The sequence below is a fragment of the Malus domestica genome, chromosome 10 (assembly GCF_042453785.1).
Source record: "Malus domestica chromosome 10, GDT2T_hap1".
NCBI lineage: Eukaryota > Viridiplantae > Streptophyta > Magnoliopsida > Rosales > Rosaceae > Malus > Malus domestica.
The window spans coordinates 19514700-19529029 of NC_091670.1; the positions used below are offsets into that span (position 1 = coordinate 19514700).

General features: G+C 37.3%; 1 protein-coding gene and 1 long non-coding RNA gene across 2 annotated transcripts; both read left to right on the forward strand.

The window, feature by feature from the left end:
- Window positions 1-1473: 1473 nt before the first annotated feature.
- LOC114827278 (uncharacterized) lies at window positions 1474-3287 on the forward strand. The gene is made up of 5 exons (XR_003776474.2): window positions 1474-1596; window positions 1688-1783; window positions 2320-2378; window positions 2530-2790; window positions 2935-3287. It is a non-coding gene; the product is annotated as an uncharacterized lncRNA (long non-coding RNA).
- Window positions 3288-5747: 2460 nt separating this feature from the next.
- Window positions 5748-7244, forward strand: LOC103432389 (E3 ubiquitin-protein ligase SINA-like 7). Its single transcript, XM_008370579.3, has one exon. It carries the CDS (start codon window positions 5761-5763, stop codon window positions 7060-7062), a length of 1302 nt encoding a protein of 433 aa, XP_008368801.2. The 5' UTR covers window positions 5748-5760; the 3' UTR covers window positions 7063-7244.
- The last annotated feature ends 7086 nt before the right edge of the window (window positions 7245-14330 follow it).

Below are 14330 nucleotides of genomic sequence, written 5' to 3' on the forward strand. Positions count from 1 at the left end.
ACGATCGATCGTTTCCGTGAAAGTGTGTGCCCAGTTCTTATCAATTCAGACAGGAACGTCATTAGCATCGCCTTTTCACAAGCTTACCAGACTTACCAGAAAGAGTTCCACAAGGATGTGAGGTTTGAGCCATCTTTTAATAAGAGATTGATGAAGGTTGTAATGCAGATGGTCAGCAGATTGCATCACCAATCACTATCTTCATGCATAAATGAATGGTCACCTCTCATTATCTTGCTACAATTCATAAACATCATATCGTACTCTAGTAGTTCCTTTCCAACGATATGTGTTTGTCTCAATGCATCTTTCCACTACTCCACTCCAGGACCTTATTGTTCGTGAGTACGTGGATGTCGAAACACTTCTAGCAAATTTGATTGGTGCGTTCTGGAAAGGTAAGACAGCGCGATCGAGGTGAGAATCGAACTATTTATGCACACTCTCACATTACGGGGCAAAAATGGTAATTGTGCACCTTTGGGAAATTACTACTTGTTTATCGAGACAACAATGTGTTGTCAATATCGTAAGCGGCCAACTATAATATCGATAGCTTATTCATTGGTTCGTTAAGCAAGTGGGCAAATGGACCCGTTTACGATAGATGTTACTGAGTAGTCATTGTTGGGACTCGACCCAAAGGCACACACATGTTTTCTCATAGTACGTGATGTTACGTATGCTTAGGTAAGACCCACTTTCATTTTCGATTTTGGTTTCAGCATAAGTATTTTAACTTACCTTATTACAGTTTTGCCGGTATTTTCAAAGTTACAAAGGTTTGGTCGAGTTTTTCTACTTTCAGTTTTAAGTCTATACTAGTTTTCGACTTATATGTTGTTACATACCTATGTTGAAGCCATCATATTTTACGTACATATTTTTGACCTTACACTATTATATGTTTTCAACTTTATACCTTTATAAATTATGTTTCTACTTTTACACTGATGGGGGAAGAAGGTATGAGCCTGGAAGTACGAAAGATGGAATCATTGCAACCCAATCACGAAGGGGTGGCATTCTCCCTTTTGTGCAACCGCTCTTACTTGATTTCTTCATTACATATGTATATATTTTTCTTCTTCCTATCTTTGAGTATTTCAGTGTAACAAGTTATTTCAAATTTCGGGACGAAATTTTCTTAACGGGGGTAGATTGTAATAACCCGTCCCGAAATATTCATAATATTTTTTGAACGAAGGGGTATTTTTATAATTTCACTAAGTTGGGTAATTTATTTTTAAAAAGGTTGCTTTTGGACCTTATTTTGTGTGCCCAAGGGGGCCCATTGCTTTTGGGTTTGTCCCCCCGGCCCTAATCTTTCTCCCTCACCTCTCCCGGTTTTCTCTCAATCTCTTGGTCTCTCCCTCTCTCATGGATCACTCTTTCTCTCCCTCCACACAACTCTCGGACCTCCCTCTCATCTCTTCCCTCTAAGAACCAACCCACAGACCCACACCTCCACACCACATCAACGACAACAACACCACCACCCACCACCGGGGATGGGTCTTTTCTCTTCCTCCTTGCACAATGGCGTTCCCATTGTTTAAAGGATTCTCCAGCGAGTTCCTACTTCCTCCGACATGGGTAAGTTGTTTAACCACTCCAAATCTTTGTAAATGGTGATTATAAGTAAGTTTAGGTTGTCATTGAAGTGGTTTGGCGTGTTTAAACGCAGAAAATGAACTCATATCATTTTCCCAGTTTTCGACGATGACCGACGATATCGAGCACTTTTCCCGACCAACTCCGGCCATTTCACGACCTCCAATAGGTATATTTCGAACCCTTACTTCACAAGCTTCAATTTGACTATTTATACGTTGAAAATGGTTTCGTTTTGACCTTGATCAAAGTTCGAAAACTTCTCGGCCAAACTCCGGTGTTCTTCTTCCTTGGGTCGGGCTTTTAAGCCCAAGCCCGTGTAAGCCTAAGTCCTTAACCCCTTTAACCCTTGTAGGCCCAACCCAAAACCCATTTGTAACATAGGCCCTTGGGCCATCCAACTCGAGCTTTAGGCTCGTTACAACCAAGCCCAGAACCCAAAAAACCTCAAGCCTTTGGGCCGTGGAACCGACCCACTACCCTTTGACCCATCCCAGCTGAACCAGACCTTTGACCCAGCCCATTGATCGATCCGGTTGGAATGTTCCTAGAATATTATCTGGAATCTTCCATGTTGACTTTTTCAAAATTTACCCGGCATCCTTCTTAAGGTAATTCAACGTCCTGAATCCATTTTCGATGTTCGTTTTCCCAAATTCAATCATTTTAGTAGAGTTTTATTAATTGGACCCTTTATGTGCTTAGGTGCATTTACTATGGTGTTTCCGTCATGTGGATGTTAATTCCTCTGCAACTCGTTTTGGGTACTCTCAAAGTTTTCCCTTACCTTATATGATCATCTTAACTTTCTTATTCTCCATGAAAAGAATAAGGGCAAGTTATTTGTCCTTATGAACCATTGTGTTAAAGATCTAGGAAATTCCGTGATGCTTATTTGTATTCAACCGGCATCAGGCAAAGCTTCTTCTATGAGCTTGATGTGGAAACCAAGGCGAGTTTTCTCAGGTTACAGTCTTGCACAAAGAGCATTCCAAGCAAGCTGCAGGAAATTCATTAAGACAGCAAGCCTCCTAAAACAGGGTTCCTTTTAATACCTTGTGATCAGCTCAAGATGGAACTTGCCATATGGCTTATTGGTCAGTGCCCTCCATCTTTCCAGTAACAGTGTTGCTAAACATAAGTTGTCTAAGATCCGTTGTTGTACCATGAGACAAGGTTAGTCGGTAACTTCCACCAATTTACAATAGCTATATGATGAATGTTTATTTTTATTTTCTCCTCCAATTATTAGTTGTTTATGTTTCTAAACATTGCGAGTTAATATGTTTTCGCTAAACCTGTGTGCCAAATATCTATTAGGTGAGAGGGGGAGTCCTCATTATTGTCCCTCACCGATGTGAGATAGCGCATCAGCTATTGGTTGTTAAACCTGGCATTGGTTGCTGGGGCTTTTTGTGGATTGTTGCGTCATCTCATTTCGTATGGTAGACCCAATGCGTTACACCTGGTTTTTTGTGCTGAGCCAGTTGCTGGTCGGTCATGCTGTGGAAAAAAAAAACCTTTGTTTTCCTTCAATTTCTTTAGACGGTTTGTGTAGTATGTGTGTATGTATTGACTCAGATCGGAGGACAAAGCTGGACAAAACTTTTGACACCGTTAGATTTTAGCACTTTTCACGGCTGAGATGGTTTATGACAATATGGTTTCTTTTACTTTTTTTTTTTTGGTCAAAGAGTAGATATTATTAAAGATAAATAGGAATGTTTACATCTGACACCAAAATATTGAACAACCAGTCCGGCTCAAAGTTAATCCACAAATGTTGCCCCCCTCATACGCATCGCAAAAGAAGCCACATAATGCGCATCCTCATTACAGGCATGAGGAGAAAATAAAAACTCAACATAACACACTTGTTGTCGAAGATGAAGAATATCCCATAGAATACCTTCCATTGATGCCTCCAGAACCAAAACACCATTTAGCATCTCCACCAAAACCTTCGAATTCGAATCTAACTGAACACGCTCAAATCCCTTTTCCACACAAGCCCTCAAAGCCAATCTCATCACTTCTGCTTCCACCATCAAATTAGAACCACACAATAAGTCTCCCATACCTCCTGCACATTGAAAAATGCCAGCAAAATCCCTTGCAACCCATCCAATACCACCCCTATTCGTTTGCTTACACCAAGCCCCATCACAATTAACCTTAATAGTTCAAAAATGAGGCTTAACCCACCTATGATGCACCACATCCATACGAACCTGCTGCCTACACCTTCACAAATCAGTAACCTCCTGACTCTCCGTTATCTCCCTCCAATGCAAATGCAATAGATCCAACGCAGCACGCGGGTCACACATTGCCTTGTCAAAGACTACACTATTACGGCATTTCCATATCCTTCATAGTCCACATACTACCCATCGTACCAACTGGTCCAACTCCTCCTCACCATATCTAGTGCATAAACCCTTCCAACACTGCATAAAGTCAGCACCCTCCACCGTCCCTTAGTCCAACTGCAACGAAAAACCGAACCAAAGCACACGTGCAAACGAACATTGAAAAAACAAATGAACTAGTGTTTCCTCCTCCTCGTCACATAAAGGACAACAAGTCTCTAGTCGAATACCCCGTCTCCTTAAGTTAGAGCGAATTGCTACGACATTTCGACATCCCTTCCAAATAAAATGACGCAGCTTAGGTGGAATCCTCAAACGCCATACTTCCTTCCATGTAGCATCCTGATTAGTATCACTACTCGATTGACCAGTACCCCTACGCCCAAGCTCCCCATTCATAGACATATCTTGAGCAACTAAATACCCAGACTTCACCGAGTAAATCCCATTCCGAGGAAATCAATATGGTTTCTTTTACTAAATGAAGGTTATTTTCCGTGAACGTAAAAATTTTCACTGCCCTTGTTCCTGTTATGGGTGTATTCATTTCAATTGTTTGCCACGCAATTAAGAAGGTTCTTGTGTCATTTACAACAATATCCTTCCAAAACATCAAGGATGCAATGAGTCTGTCATTTACCATAAGAAAAAAACATCAAAAGGCATGTAATAACATGTAAATTCCGCAGCAAGATTCGAGTACCACAGCAGTTTTTCCGTGGCCTTAGATGTCAAGGACACAAAAGATGGTGTACTATTACTTATCCTCATAGACAACTCTTGAAGGTCCAGGAAATTCTGTCACGCCTACTTGTGTGAAACATTATATGGAAGCTTATTATACGATCTTGAAGTGAAAATTGAGGGAAGTTCCCTGAGTTTGCAGTCTTTCACAAACAACACTGCAAGCTGGGTGATTGCTGATCATCTCTGCGTATGGCTGCGCTCCATCCTTTGCAAGTAAACATGTAGCAATAATTCCTTATTTTGGTCTGGACATTAACTCGTACGATCTGTTGTTTTAACATTCATGGAAAAAGATTGTTTGGTATTATTAGGTATCTGAATTATCAGTTGCTCGTCCCCTGTGTCTTTGTTTCTATTCGATTCTATTATCACATTCTGTTCTGCGATATTTGAGAATCACAGTGAATACCTCGGCGTAGGTCCGGGATAATCCTTTGTTCCAGTCTGGGGCTATTCCATATGAGTAGGGTTTGAACGGCGTAATTTTCGGCGCCACGGATGTTAACCGTTTCTTTGAGGCCTCCTTTTACCATGGAGATTATGAACTGAAAATTACACCTTCAGCCACAGATTTCTCCTTGGAATCAGAGTTTGAATGTGACAACAACTCTGCAACTCTCATTGTTTATTTTTCCGATTTTCATGGAGCATTTAATTTTAGAATTACTCGTAATTTCGAGATAATCATTATCTGTTTAGGAAAGTAAGTACTTATTATGATAAATCGATATCATTAAATAAATCGAATCGAAGGAAAATATTTATTATGATAAATCAGTATTCATTAAATAAATCGAATCGTATCTTATCCCGTCCTTATATGAAAATTTGTTTCGTTATTTGTTTTGAATTCTTGCTCCCAAAGAAATGCAAAACGAACCTGTATTAGGATTGATATTCTTCCAACTGAGACGTACGCGTAGCCTATAAATAAGGGCTTATAAAGCATTGATTTATTCATTGTATTTAAATGGCAAGATCATCGCCGTTGAGCAATGGAGAGTCAGATTTAGAGAAAGAAGTACTGATGCGGCCCCGGCGCCATTTATCACCTGGTTTCCTTCCAAGTGAAGAGTCAGATGAAGAAGTCAGCATCATCCGAAGGACCAAGAGAGCTCGTCTGAGTCGTCCGAATCCTTTTGCTCCTCATACCAGGGTTAGGGCACCCAGGGCCAAAAGGGTTCGAGGAGATGTGGAAAGAGAAGAAGAGGAAAGTGATCACGACTTCACTCCTGTTACAATGGTTAGGGCATCCAGAGCCAGAAGAGGTCGGGGATACGCGGGAAGAGAAGAAGATGAAAGTGATAGTGATGGAAGTGAAGGAGATCGCTATAGTGACGGAGGTGAAGTAGATCACTATCGTGACGGAGGTGAAGTAGATCACTATCATGACAGGAGTGAAGAAGGAGATCGCTATCGTGACAGGAGTGAAGAAGGAGATGGCTATCGTGACAGGAGTGAAGAAGAAGATCGCTATCGTGATGGAAGTGAAGATGAAGAAAGAGAAGAAGATGATAAAATCGAAGTTGAAGACGAAGAGGAAAATAATGAAAGGTCTGATAAAACTATCATAACCCTAACTGACCCATATCTGTTTGAATGCCCAATTTGCTATGAACCTTTGACCATCCCTGTCTTCCAATGTGATCAAAATGGGCATATAGCTTGCTCCTCTTGCATCAGCAAAATGAATAACAAATGTCCCTCCTGCTCCGGGTCCATTTGCTCTAATCGTTGCCGTGCAATTGAGAAGATCCTTGAATCAGTTTCAACAATATCATGCCGAAATGCCAAGCATGGATGCAAAGAGTCGGTCACTTATGACAAAAGAAGTGAACATCAAAAGACTTGTGTGTACTCGCCTTGTTCATGCCCCCATATAGGCTGTGACTTTGTCGCTTCATCCAAGCAGATATGTCAACACTTCAGGCATAAACATTTTGGTTCGGCAAAACGATTTGAGTACCACTGCAGTTTTCCAGTTACCTTATCAGTTACTGACAAATTTGTGGTTTTCCAAGAAAAGAATGAAGGTACATTATTTGTTCTCAAGAACCATTGTGTTAAAGAACTAGGAAATGCCGTGACGCTTAGCTGTATTCAACCCAGCTCCACAGGAGGCTTCTTCTATGACCTTGTTGCAAAAACCAAGGGAAATCGCCTAAGATTACAGGCTTTCACAAAGAGCACTCCAAGAATTATAATTGATGATAGCCCTCCTAAAACAGGTTTCCACTTAATCCCAACTGATTTTATCAGTTCTTGCGGCCAGCTCAAGATGGATCTCTGCATATGGCCTGAGGATGACCACCCTATATCCATCCTTTGAAAGAATCGGTGTGCTGTTTGTTAATGTTTTACGATCCACTTTTTAATTAACATTGGAAAAGATTGTTTGGTACTCGGTAATAATTTGATTAGTGTCTAATGCAAGGCTTAGCCTTGTTAGTTTTTCATGTACTTCTCCCCCGATTAGTCGATTATAATGTTATTTTTACATTTTGAGCAAAACATATATTTGTATTTGTGCTTCCTTCTGTGTGGCAACATAACGAACGGTGAATTTGATGAATAAACATAAGATCGTTTCAGAGTATAGACGATACTTTCATGTTTGAAATTTCGATCTCTAAGAAGCCCTTCCTTTTGCTCTTCATATGCTCACAGTGCACTTACTCAGAATGGATATGCTATGTATGAATACTATTCTCATTTTCCTTGGTATATCCCATGTTTGGTAACACACAAAGAGAATTCTCCTCATGCTAATTCTTGAATTCTCCACCATCATATAAATTTCATAAGATAGTATAAAAAGCATAAAGGGTAGTGTAGAATGCTCATATTTCTGTAATATCCTCTCTCAATCTGTTGTTTCATATGCAACGAAAAGCTTTAAGCACCAATTACTCTAAGAAGGAGTTAGGCTGAAAACAAAAAATCGAAAATTACTTGTATGTCAATAGAAATCCCCAAAAACTAAGATTGGTTGGATGTTGGCCAAGATAAGAGTTCAAAATCTCACACTCAGGCTAAAGTCCACCCCCTCTCCCTTAGTGTAGATAATATCATTTGTTAAAAAAAAAAAATCAAAATAGAAAAACCAGCATAGGACTAAGCATGAATTAGTAAATGCAAAGATAATTTAAATTACCAATTTTTTATTTCTATGATATGAGAATGCGACTAGTAGTAACGTTTCTATGATTTGACAATACTCGAATAGGCTTCTTGCGATACAAGAAAAAAAGAAAACAAGAGAAATCTGGAGAATGATCAGAGAGAACCTTTATAGATTTGTGACCAAACATAAAGTGGAGGACCCTTGCTGTTGCTTTTGCTCTTGCTTATGTGCTTAGGCTTGGAGGACTTTCTCATTATTCTTGGCAGACACCAATTGACCTTATAGAAGATTACCAGATCAAAATATAAAGCTTTGTTTTCTTTTGATCGACTAGACACACTTGTTTTCGTTTACTTTAAAGTTGACTGTAAAATAGAAAGCTTCATACAATTTTCTTGGTCGACCATGTAAGCATAAACTCTAACAATTCATCAATCTAAAGAACATGGATACAACCAATTAAATCACAACTCCACTAAACCAATAGATGAACAAAAACACGAGAAAAGCTCGAGAACTTACCTGCAGAATTGGAACCAGATGAAGAAGCCATTGCGACTTCACAGCTTACTGCCTTCTCCTCTTTTACAAATCTCAATGGTTCTTCCAGACAATAGGACTTGGAACTCTATATAACCGTATATTGCAAGAGCAGTGGCATAAGCTTTTATAGCACTCCTTTTGTCATTCCCTATTAGAATAGACTTAGGATTCAAACATCACAATTGATACAACATATCAATCCCAAACATGTTCTATTACCGAGTTCTAATCCCACAAGGATTATTCAGAATCTCACAAAACTTATTCCACAAGGAAACCAAATAAGTTAAGGCTTTTGACCAAGACTTTTCCATATCAATCTTAAACACAAGAACTGATTCCTTCCATAACTCATACTCATAAACTTACATTCTCCCACTTGAGTATGAACATGCAAAACCAGTCTTTTAAGATTTATAGAAATGATCACCAAGTCCAAAATCAACAAGCTCACAATCACACACCAAAATACATTTCAAAATATGGAATTCAAGAATCTAATCTGTACAACACAGAATTGATCCAACAATCACAGCATATCTGATCTATACATTCATGTGAAACAATGTTAGAGTAATACCAAAACATTACTCCCACTGATATTAGCCAACTTCATAACAGAATACTAATTATCAGAACACATTTATCAAACTCAATAGTATAATAACAGTTTATAAAGAATGCTCCAGCAAAATCCAAAATGATCTTCTTAGCAATCTCAACTATTATTAGATAAACTTGTCTTCTGGATCAATTAATCACATAATTGGAAAAATTGAACACCAAAATAAACTACCAAATAGATAAGCATAACTAAGCCAACTAGACTACTGTAGTTCTGGGAATCTTCAAGCTCATCGTTGCCATGTTCTAACTGAACAAAAGCAACTATCTTCAAGCCCTTAAATAGTACACTCCCACTTATCTAGGCCATACTTAACACAACCAAGTTAAGTACAAGTTAATAGCAACTATATTAACTAAAAATCATTCCAATACAATGAATGACTAATCAGGATCCATATGGAAACCAAATTTGTTTCCTTTTGAATGCTAACATCATAGGATCCTTCTCATTACTTAAACAAATTAAGTAACACAAATAATTCAACCAATTGCTTCAATAAAACCATAAACTGGTTTTTAAGCATCCAAATGAATTATTATGGTTGGCCTAAATACTCTTAGCCTTATGCTTACATTCGAACATATGATTCTCCCACTTAAGCATAAGCAGAATGTACTGCACAACCGATAAAGAAACCGGAGATATGAACCAATTGGTTCCCGATTCCTCCCCAATTGCATAATCTCAGTTTAGTCATAAATACCTAAACCATTATGCAAACAGTCTATGTATCAAAAGATAGTCACAATCCATTTGGAAAAACTTATCTCACATAAACCCAAAATCACCAGTTTCAACAATGATCAAAATCAGAATAGCAAACACAATATTTTTGCATTCAATTTGATCCTAACTAGTTCAATATCCATCGAGCAAAATCAACCAAATTTGATAATGCCTAGATATATATCACAACAATATGTCTTGATTAAAACGAGATAATCAAGACCACTATTTCTTCCTCCCTATTTGTGATTTCAACCAAAACATAATAGCGGAAACATGCATCATAAATGAAATCACAAATATACATATACAATAAGCATGCATCTTAAACTCCATGATTTTCACAATACAATAAGCACAGGCTTCTTTATGAATTCATAAGTTAAATCAATATGCATTCGGCAATGTCAATTTGTGTTGTACAAAAATATAGACAACGTCTCACATAAGCTAATTTGTTTATCATCCTTGTATATGGATGACACAAGCTAATTCTCAAAATTCATAGCTTAACCTATATAATCATACAAGTAAATTTTTAAGGCTAAGATCAATTATCGCCACAAAATCTAATTTGAGTCAACTAATGAAAATAAGATCATTACAAAATAAAACCCAAATTCAATGTACATATTCAATTAGCAAGAAATTCCCTACATGATACTCGAACCAAAAATAATGCATTTAGTTTATGTATCATAAATAGGAACAATGTCATCCAAATTCCATTAGTTTAATATTTAGAACCACTTAGTCATTAAGCATATATACTTGCCAACATTCATTTAGACAATACCAATTTATGGAGTACTCGTGCAGTCAAAATGATTCCATCCCAATTGATATTCATCATATGTCCCCAACCAAACAAACAAAAGAGAACAATAGGTGTTGTATATGAACAAGTTTTATCCTCCACCAAGACTAATTTAATCAGAACCATAGTCTCTTTAATGAAAAATAAAGAGTATACATAGACTAAATGTTACACTAACTTGTTTATGCAACAAAAAATGATTTCAGACATCCCACATAAATCACAAGTTGGCATCCATAGGGATTTCGAGTTTAATCATGCCCTCACAGTATACAATTATACAGGCATACTTGAAATAGCAAAAGCCCTAATTCATCATGCTCAAACTCATCACACTATAATCATGCATATAAGAGAACAATTAATCATGCATGATACAATGAACTAAGTTACCTGAATGCATCATTAGATCCATATTCGTCAACCCGATTGCAATTCCTCGGCTCCAAATAAATGAAACAAATTATCCATCAATGCTTGAGACCCAACCACGTGGATTGCCATCACTCCAAATTCCCATGGACCTCGTACCATTGTAGATTATTGAAGTGAATTGCCATTATTATAGACGCGCCAATCCAAAATCATCGCCAAAGTTATCAGCCAGAATCTCGTTGACACCAATTCCCTGAAAAAGACAATTCTCATTCAGATTTCAATAAAACAAGAGAAATAATAGAACAATGAATGAGTTAACGTCAATATGAAGGGCCATAATGATAATATAATCTCAATATGCAGGTAACATGATCTTTGTTCAATGGTTCCGCAGAATTGATTAATGAAATCAAAACTATGAACCCTTTTAAAGATCCCTGATTTCCATCTTTTTCACCACTAAAATTTTAGCCCATTGAATCAATTTAGTTATATACATATCCTTGAATTTAAGGATATACAGAGAGTAAACAATTGCAATGATATCCACAAACAACATTAATTGTTCTAACTGCAATACTATTTGTCATACTTATGCAGAATTGGTTAGCACCGATTTGTACAACATAAAACAATAAGACAAAACTTATTTGGTTGATTTCGCATTAGTTATACCAGCGGAAACAATTTGTAACAATCTATGCAACCATTCAACTCAAAACTGCATCGGCATCCAAGGTAATCAGAAAAATACATAACAGTTTCAAGTTTTCCTTTTAGCATGACAGTATGCAAAACAAATTTAAAAATTGAAACCTCGGGTGCGAATTAGATCATAATTCATACCTTTTGATGAATCGTATGAATCATGGCATCAATATTGACTCAAAATTAAGATTTGAATGAGTGATGAAAACCCAGACTTCGAAGAACACCATCGAAAGCGTAAAACCCAGATTTTGCAATCGGTGAATATTTTTTATTTTTTTTTAAAGTATTATACCAAAAAAAAAAAAAAAAAAAACACGACACCGTTTCACTATTCCTTTTCCAACGACTCTTTTATAAACAAAAGGACATCGTTTTGAGTTCATATATTTCTTAAGAGTCCTAAGGCTTAGTTCGAAAACCCAAACAGTGCAACTCGTTCCCAGATTCAATGGTTTTCATGAAGAATTGAACTTAATGGTTAGAATCCTAGGCTCTGATACCACATGTAAGCATAAACTCTAACAATTCATCAATCTAAAGAACATGGATACAACCAATTAAATCACAACTCCACTAAACCAATAGATGAACAAAAACACGAGAAAAGCTCGAGAACTTACCTGCAGAATTGGAACCAGATGAAGAAGCCATTGCGACTTCACAGCTTACTGCCTTCTCCTCTTTTACAAATCTCAATGGTTCTTCCAGACAATAGGACTTGGAACTCTATATAACCGTATATTGCAAGAGCAGTGGCATAAGCTTTTATAGCACTCCTTTTGTCATTCCCTATTAGAATAGACTTAGGATTCAAACATCACAATTGATACAACATATCAATCCCAAACATGTTCTATTACCGAGTTCTAATCCCACAAGGATTATTCAGAATCTCACAAAACTTATTCCACAAGGAAACCAAATAAGTTAAGGCTTTTGACCAAGACTTTTCCATATCAATCTTAAACACAAGAACTGATTCCTTCCATAACTCATACTCATAAACTTACAGACCACACACTTGTCCTGTTGTTTTAGTTTTTACCACAATTTCGTTTTGGTAAATTTGTCAAGAGGCGATCATTCTTTACTGATAACATATACCAAGTTATCCTCAATCCTTATACTACAAATTCACACGACACCTAGTTCCCACATCGGCAAGTTAGTGAAACAGAGAAAAACTTATAAGGTCTTACATTATAATTTGTAATTCCTGAGCCTAGCTAATAGTGTGGGCTTGTAATTAAGCAGGGTATTAAGTGATTTGTTGTACGAGAAGGTTGAGTGTGGCTCTAGGACCAACAGATCACAGTCTGGCTCTAAGTTTTACAGAGCAGACCCGACCTTTTACGGGTAGGTAGCAAATAACAAATTATTTGAGATGTAATGATAGTATACCACCCATGACCAGTTAGTGCTTGACTCGTCCCCTCGGCACACCCTACTCGCTACTTCAAGGCCCTAGCCATGGGGGTACGGGTCTTAGCGCTTGACTCATCCCCTCGTCTCACAATCCACTTATTGGTTTTTATTATTAACACAACACTAAGGGGAGGGAGAGTTCGGCTAAGCCACATAATGGGTAGCCTAATTTGGTATCAAATTTATCATCCATGAGATTCGAATATAAAACCTCTCACTTCCAAATGAAGAGGAATATCACTTGGAAAATTGTTGAAATATAGAAAAAGCTTATAAGGTCTTACATTAGGGTTTGTAATTGTACATCCTATTGATTTGAGCTTGTAAGGCATGAAGGTCTTAATGTCATCTCTAACCGAGCCGGTCAAATGGCTATAGGCCAAAATATAACCTGTTTTGACACAAAATCCATCTCCAATGGAGGGTTAGGCCAAAAAAATTTGGAACCCACCAGGCCAAAATTTAAAATAAATTAAAAATTCTAATTTGTTTTCCTATAAATACCTAAGTCATTTCTACGCCATTTCTCACATCATTTTCATCTACCTTATTTTAATTTGGTAGTTTAATTCAATTAACCAATAAAATTAAAGAACAAACTTAAAATAATAAATTATTGAGGGGGCTAAAAATAGTTCTCTTCGGTTGGAGATTGTAAATAGATATGGTCTGACGTTGGTCATTAAAAAATAATTTCTTGTAGGGTTATAATCTGGAGGGGGTCTAAACGTAGCCCATTCGGTTGGAGATGACCTAAGCATCCCACAATCAACCATTTAAGGCTTGTTTAAAGGTTCTTTTAAAATGACATTGAATGTGTAGTTTAAGTGGATTCTGGAAAAACATTTTAAATAGTATTTTTGGAACTCAAAATCAATTTGACCAAAAACATTTTTAATTATTTTAAAAGCACTTCCAAACGAGCATTTAATCTTTTACACATCCTAAGACTTCCTAGACTCTGAGAAGTCTCAACTTCGATACCCTATCCTCAATTCAACTTGCTATAATGAAAAAAAAAAATTAAAGCATGGCAGGAATCCAACTCTTGATCGTCATCAAAATCTAGCGGCCCGCTTAAAAATTTCATCGTGCGGTCATAATCACATCTCTCAAACAATACACAATCCCCCACAAACAGAAACGGAAGAACAATGAATTAATCTATAGAATTAGGGTCATATCAATTTATGAATACCCATTTTTTTTCATGCCAATACATGACCATCGATTGTGGGCCATAAA

What these genes read in the sequence shown, in the direction of transcription:
- LOC103432389 (XM_008370579.3), top strand. Translation starts at nt 5,761, where the DNA reads ATGCGGCCCCGGCGCCATTTATCACCTGGTTTCCTTCCAAGTGAAGAG.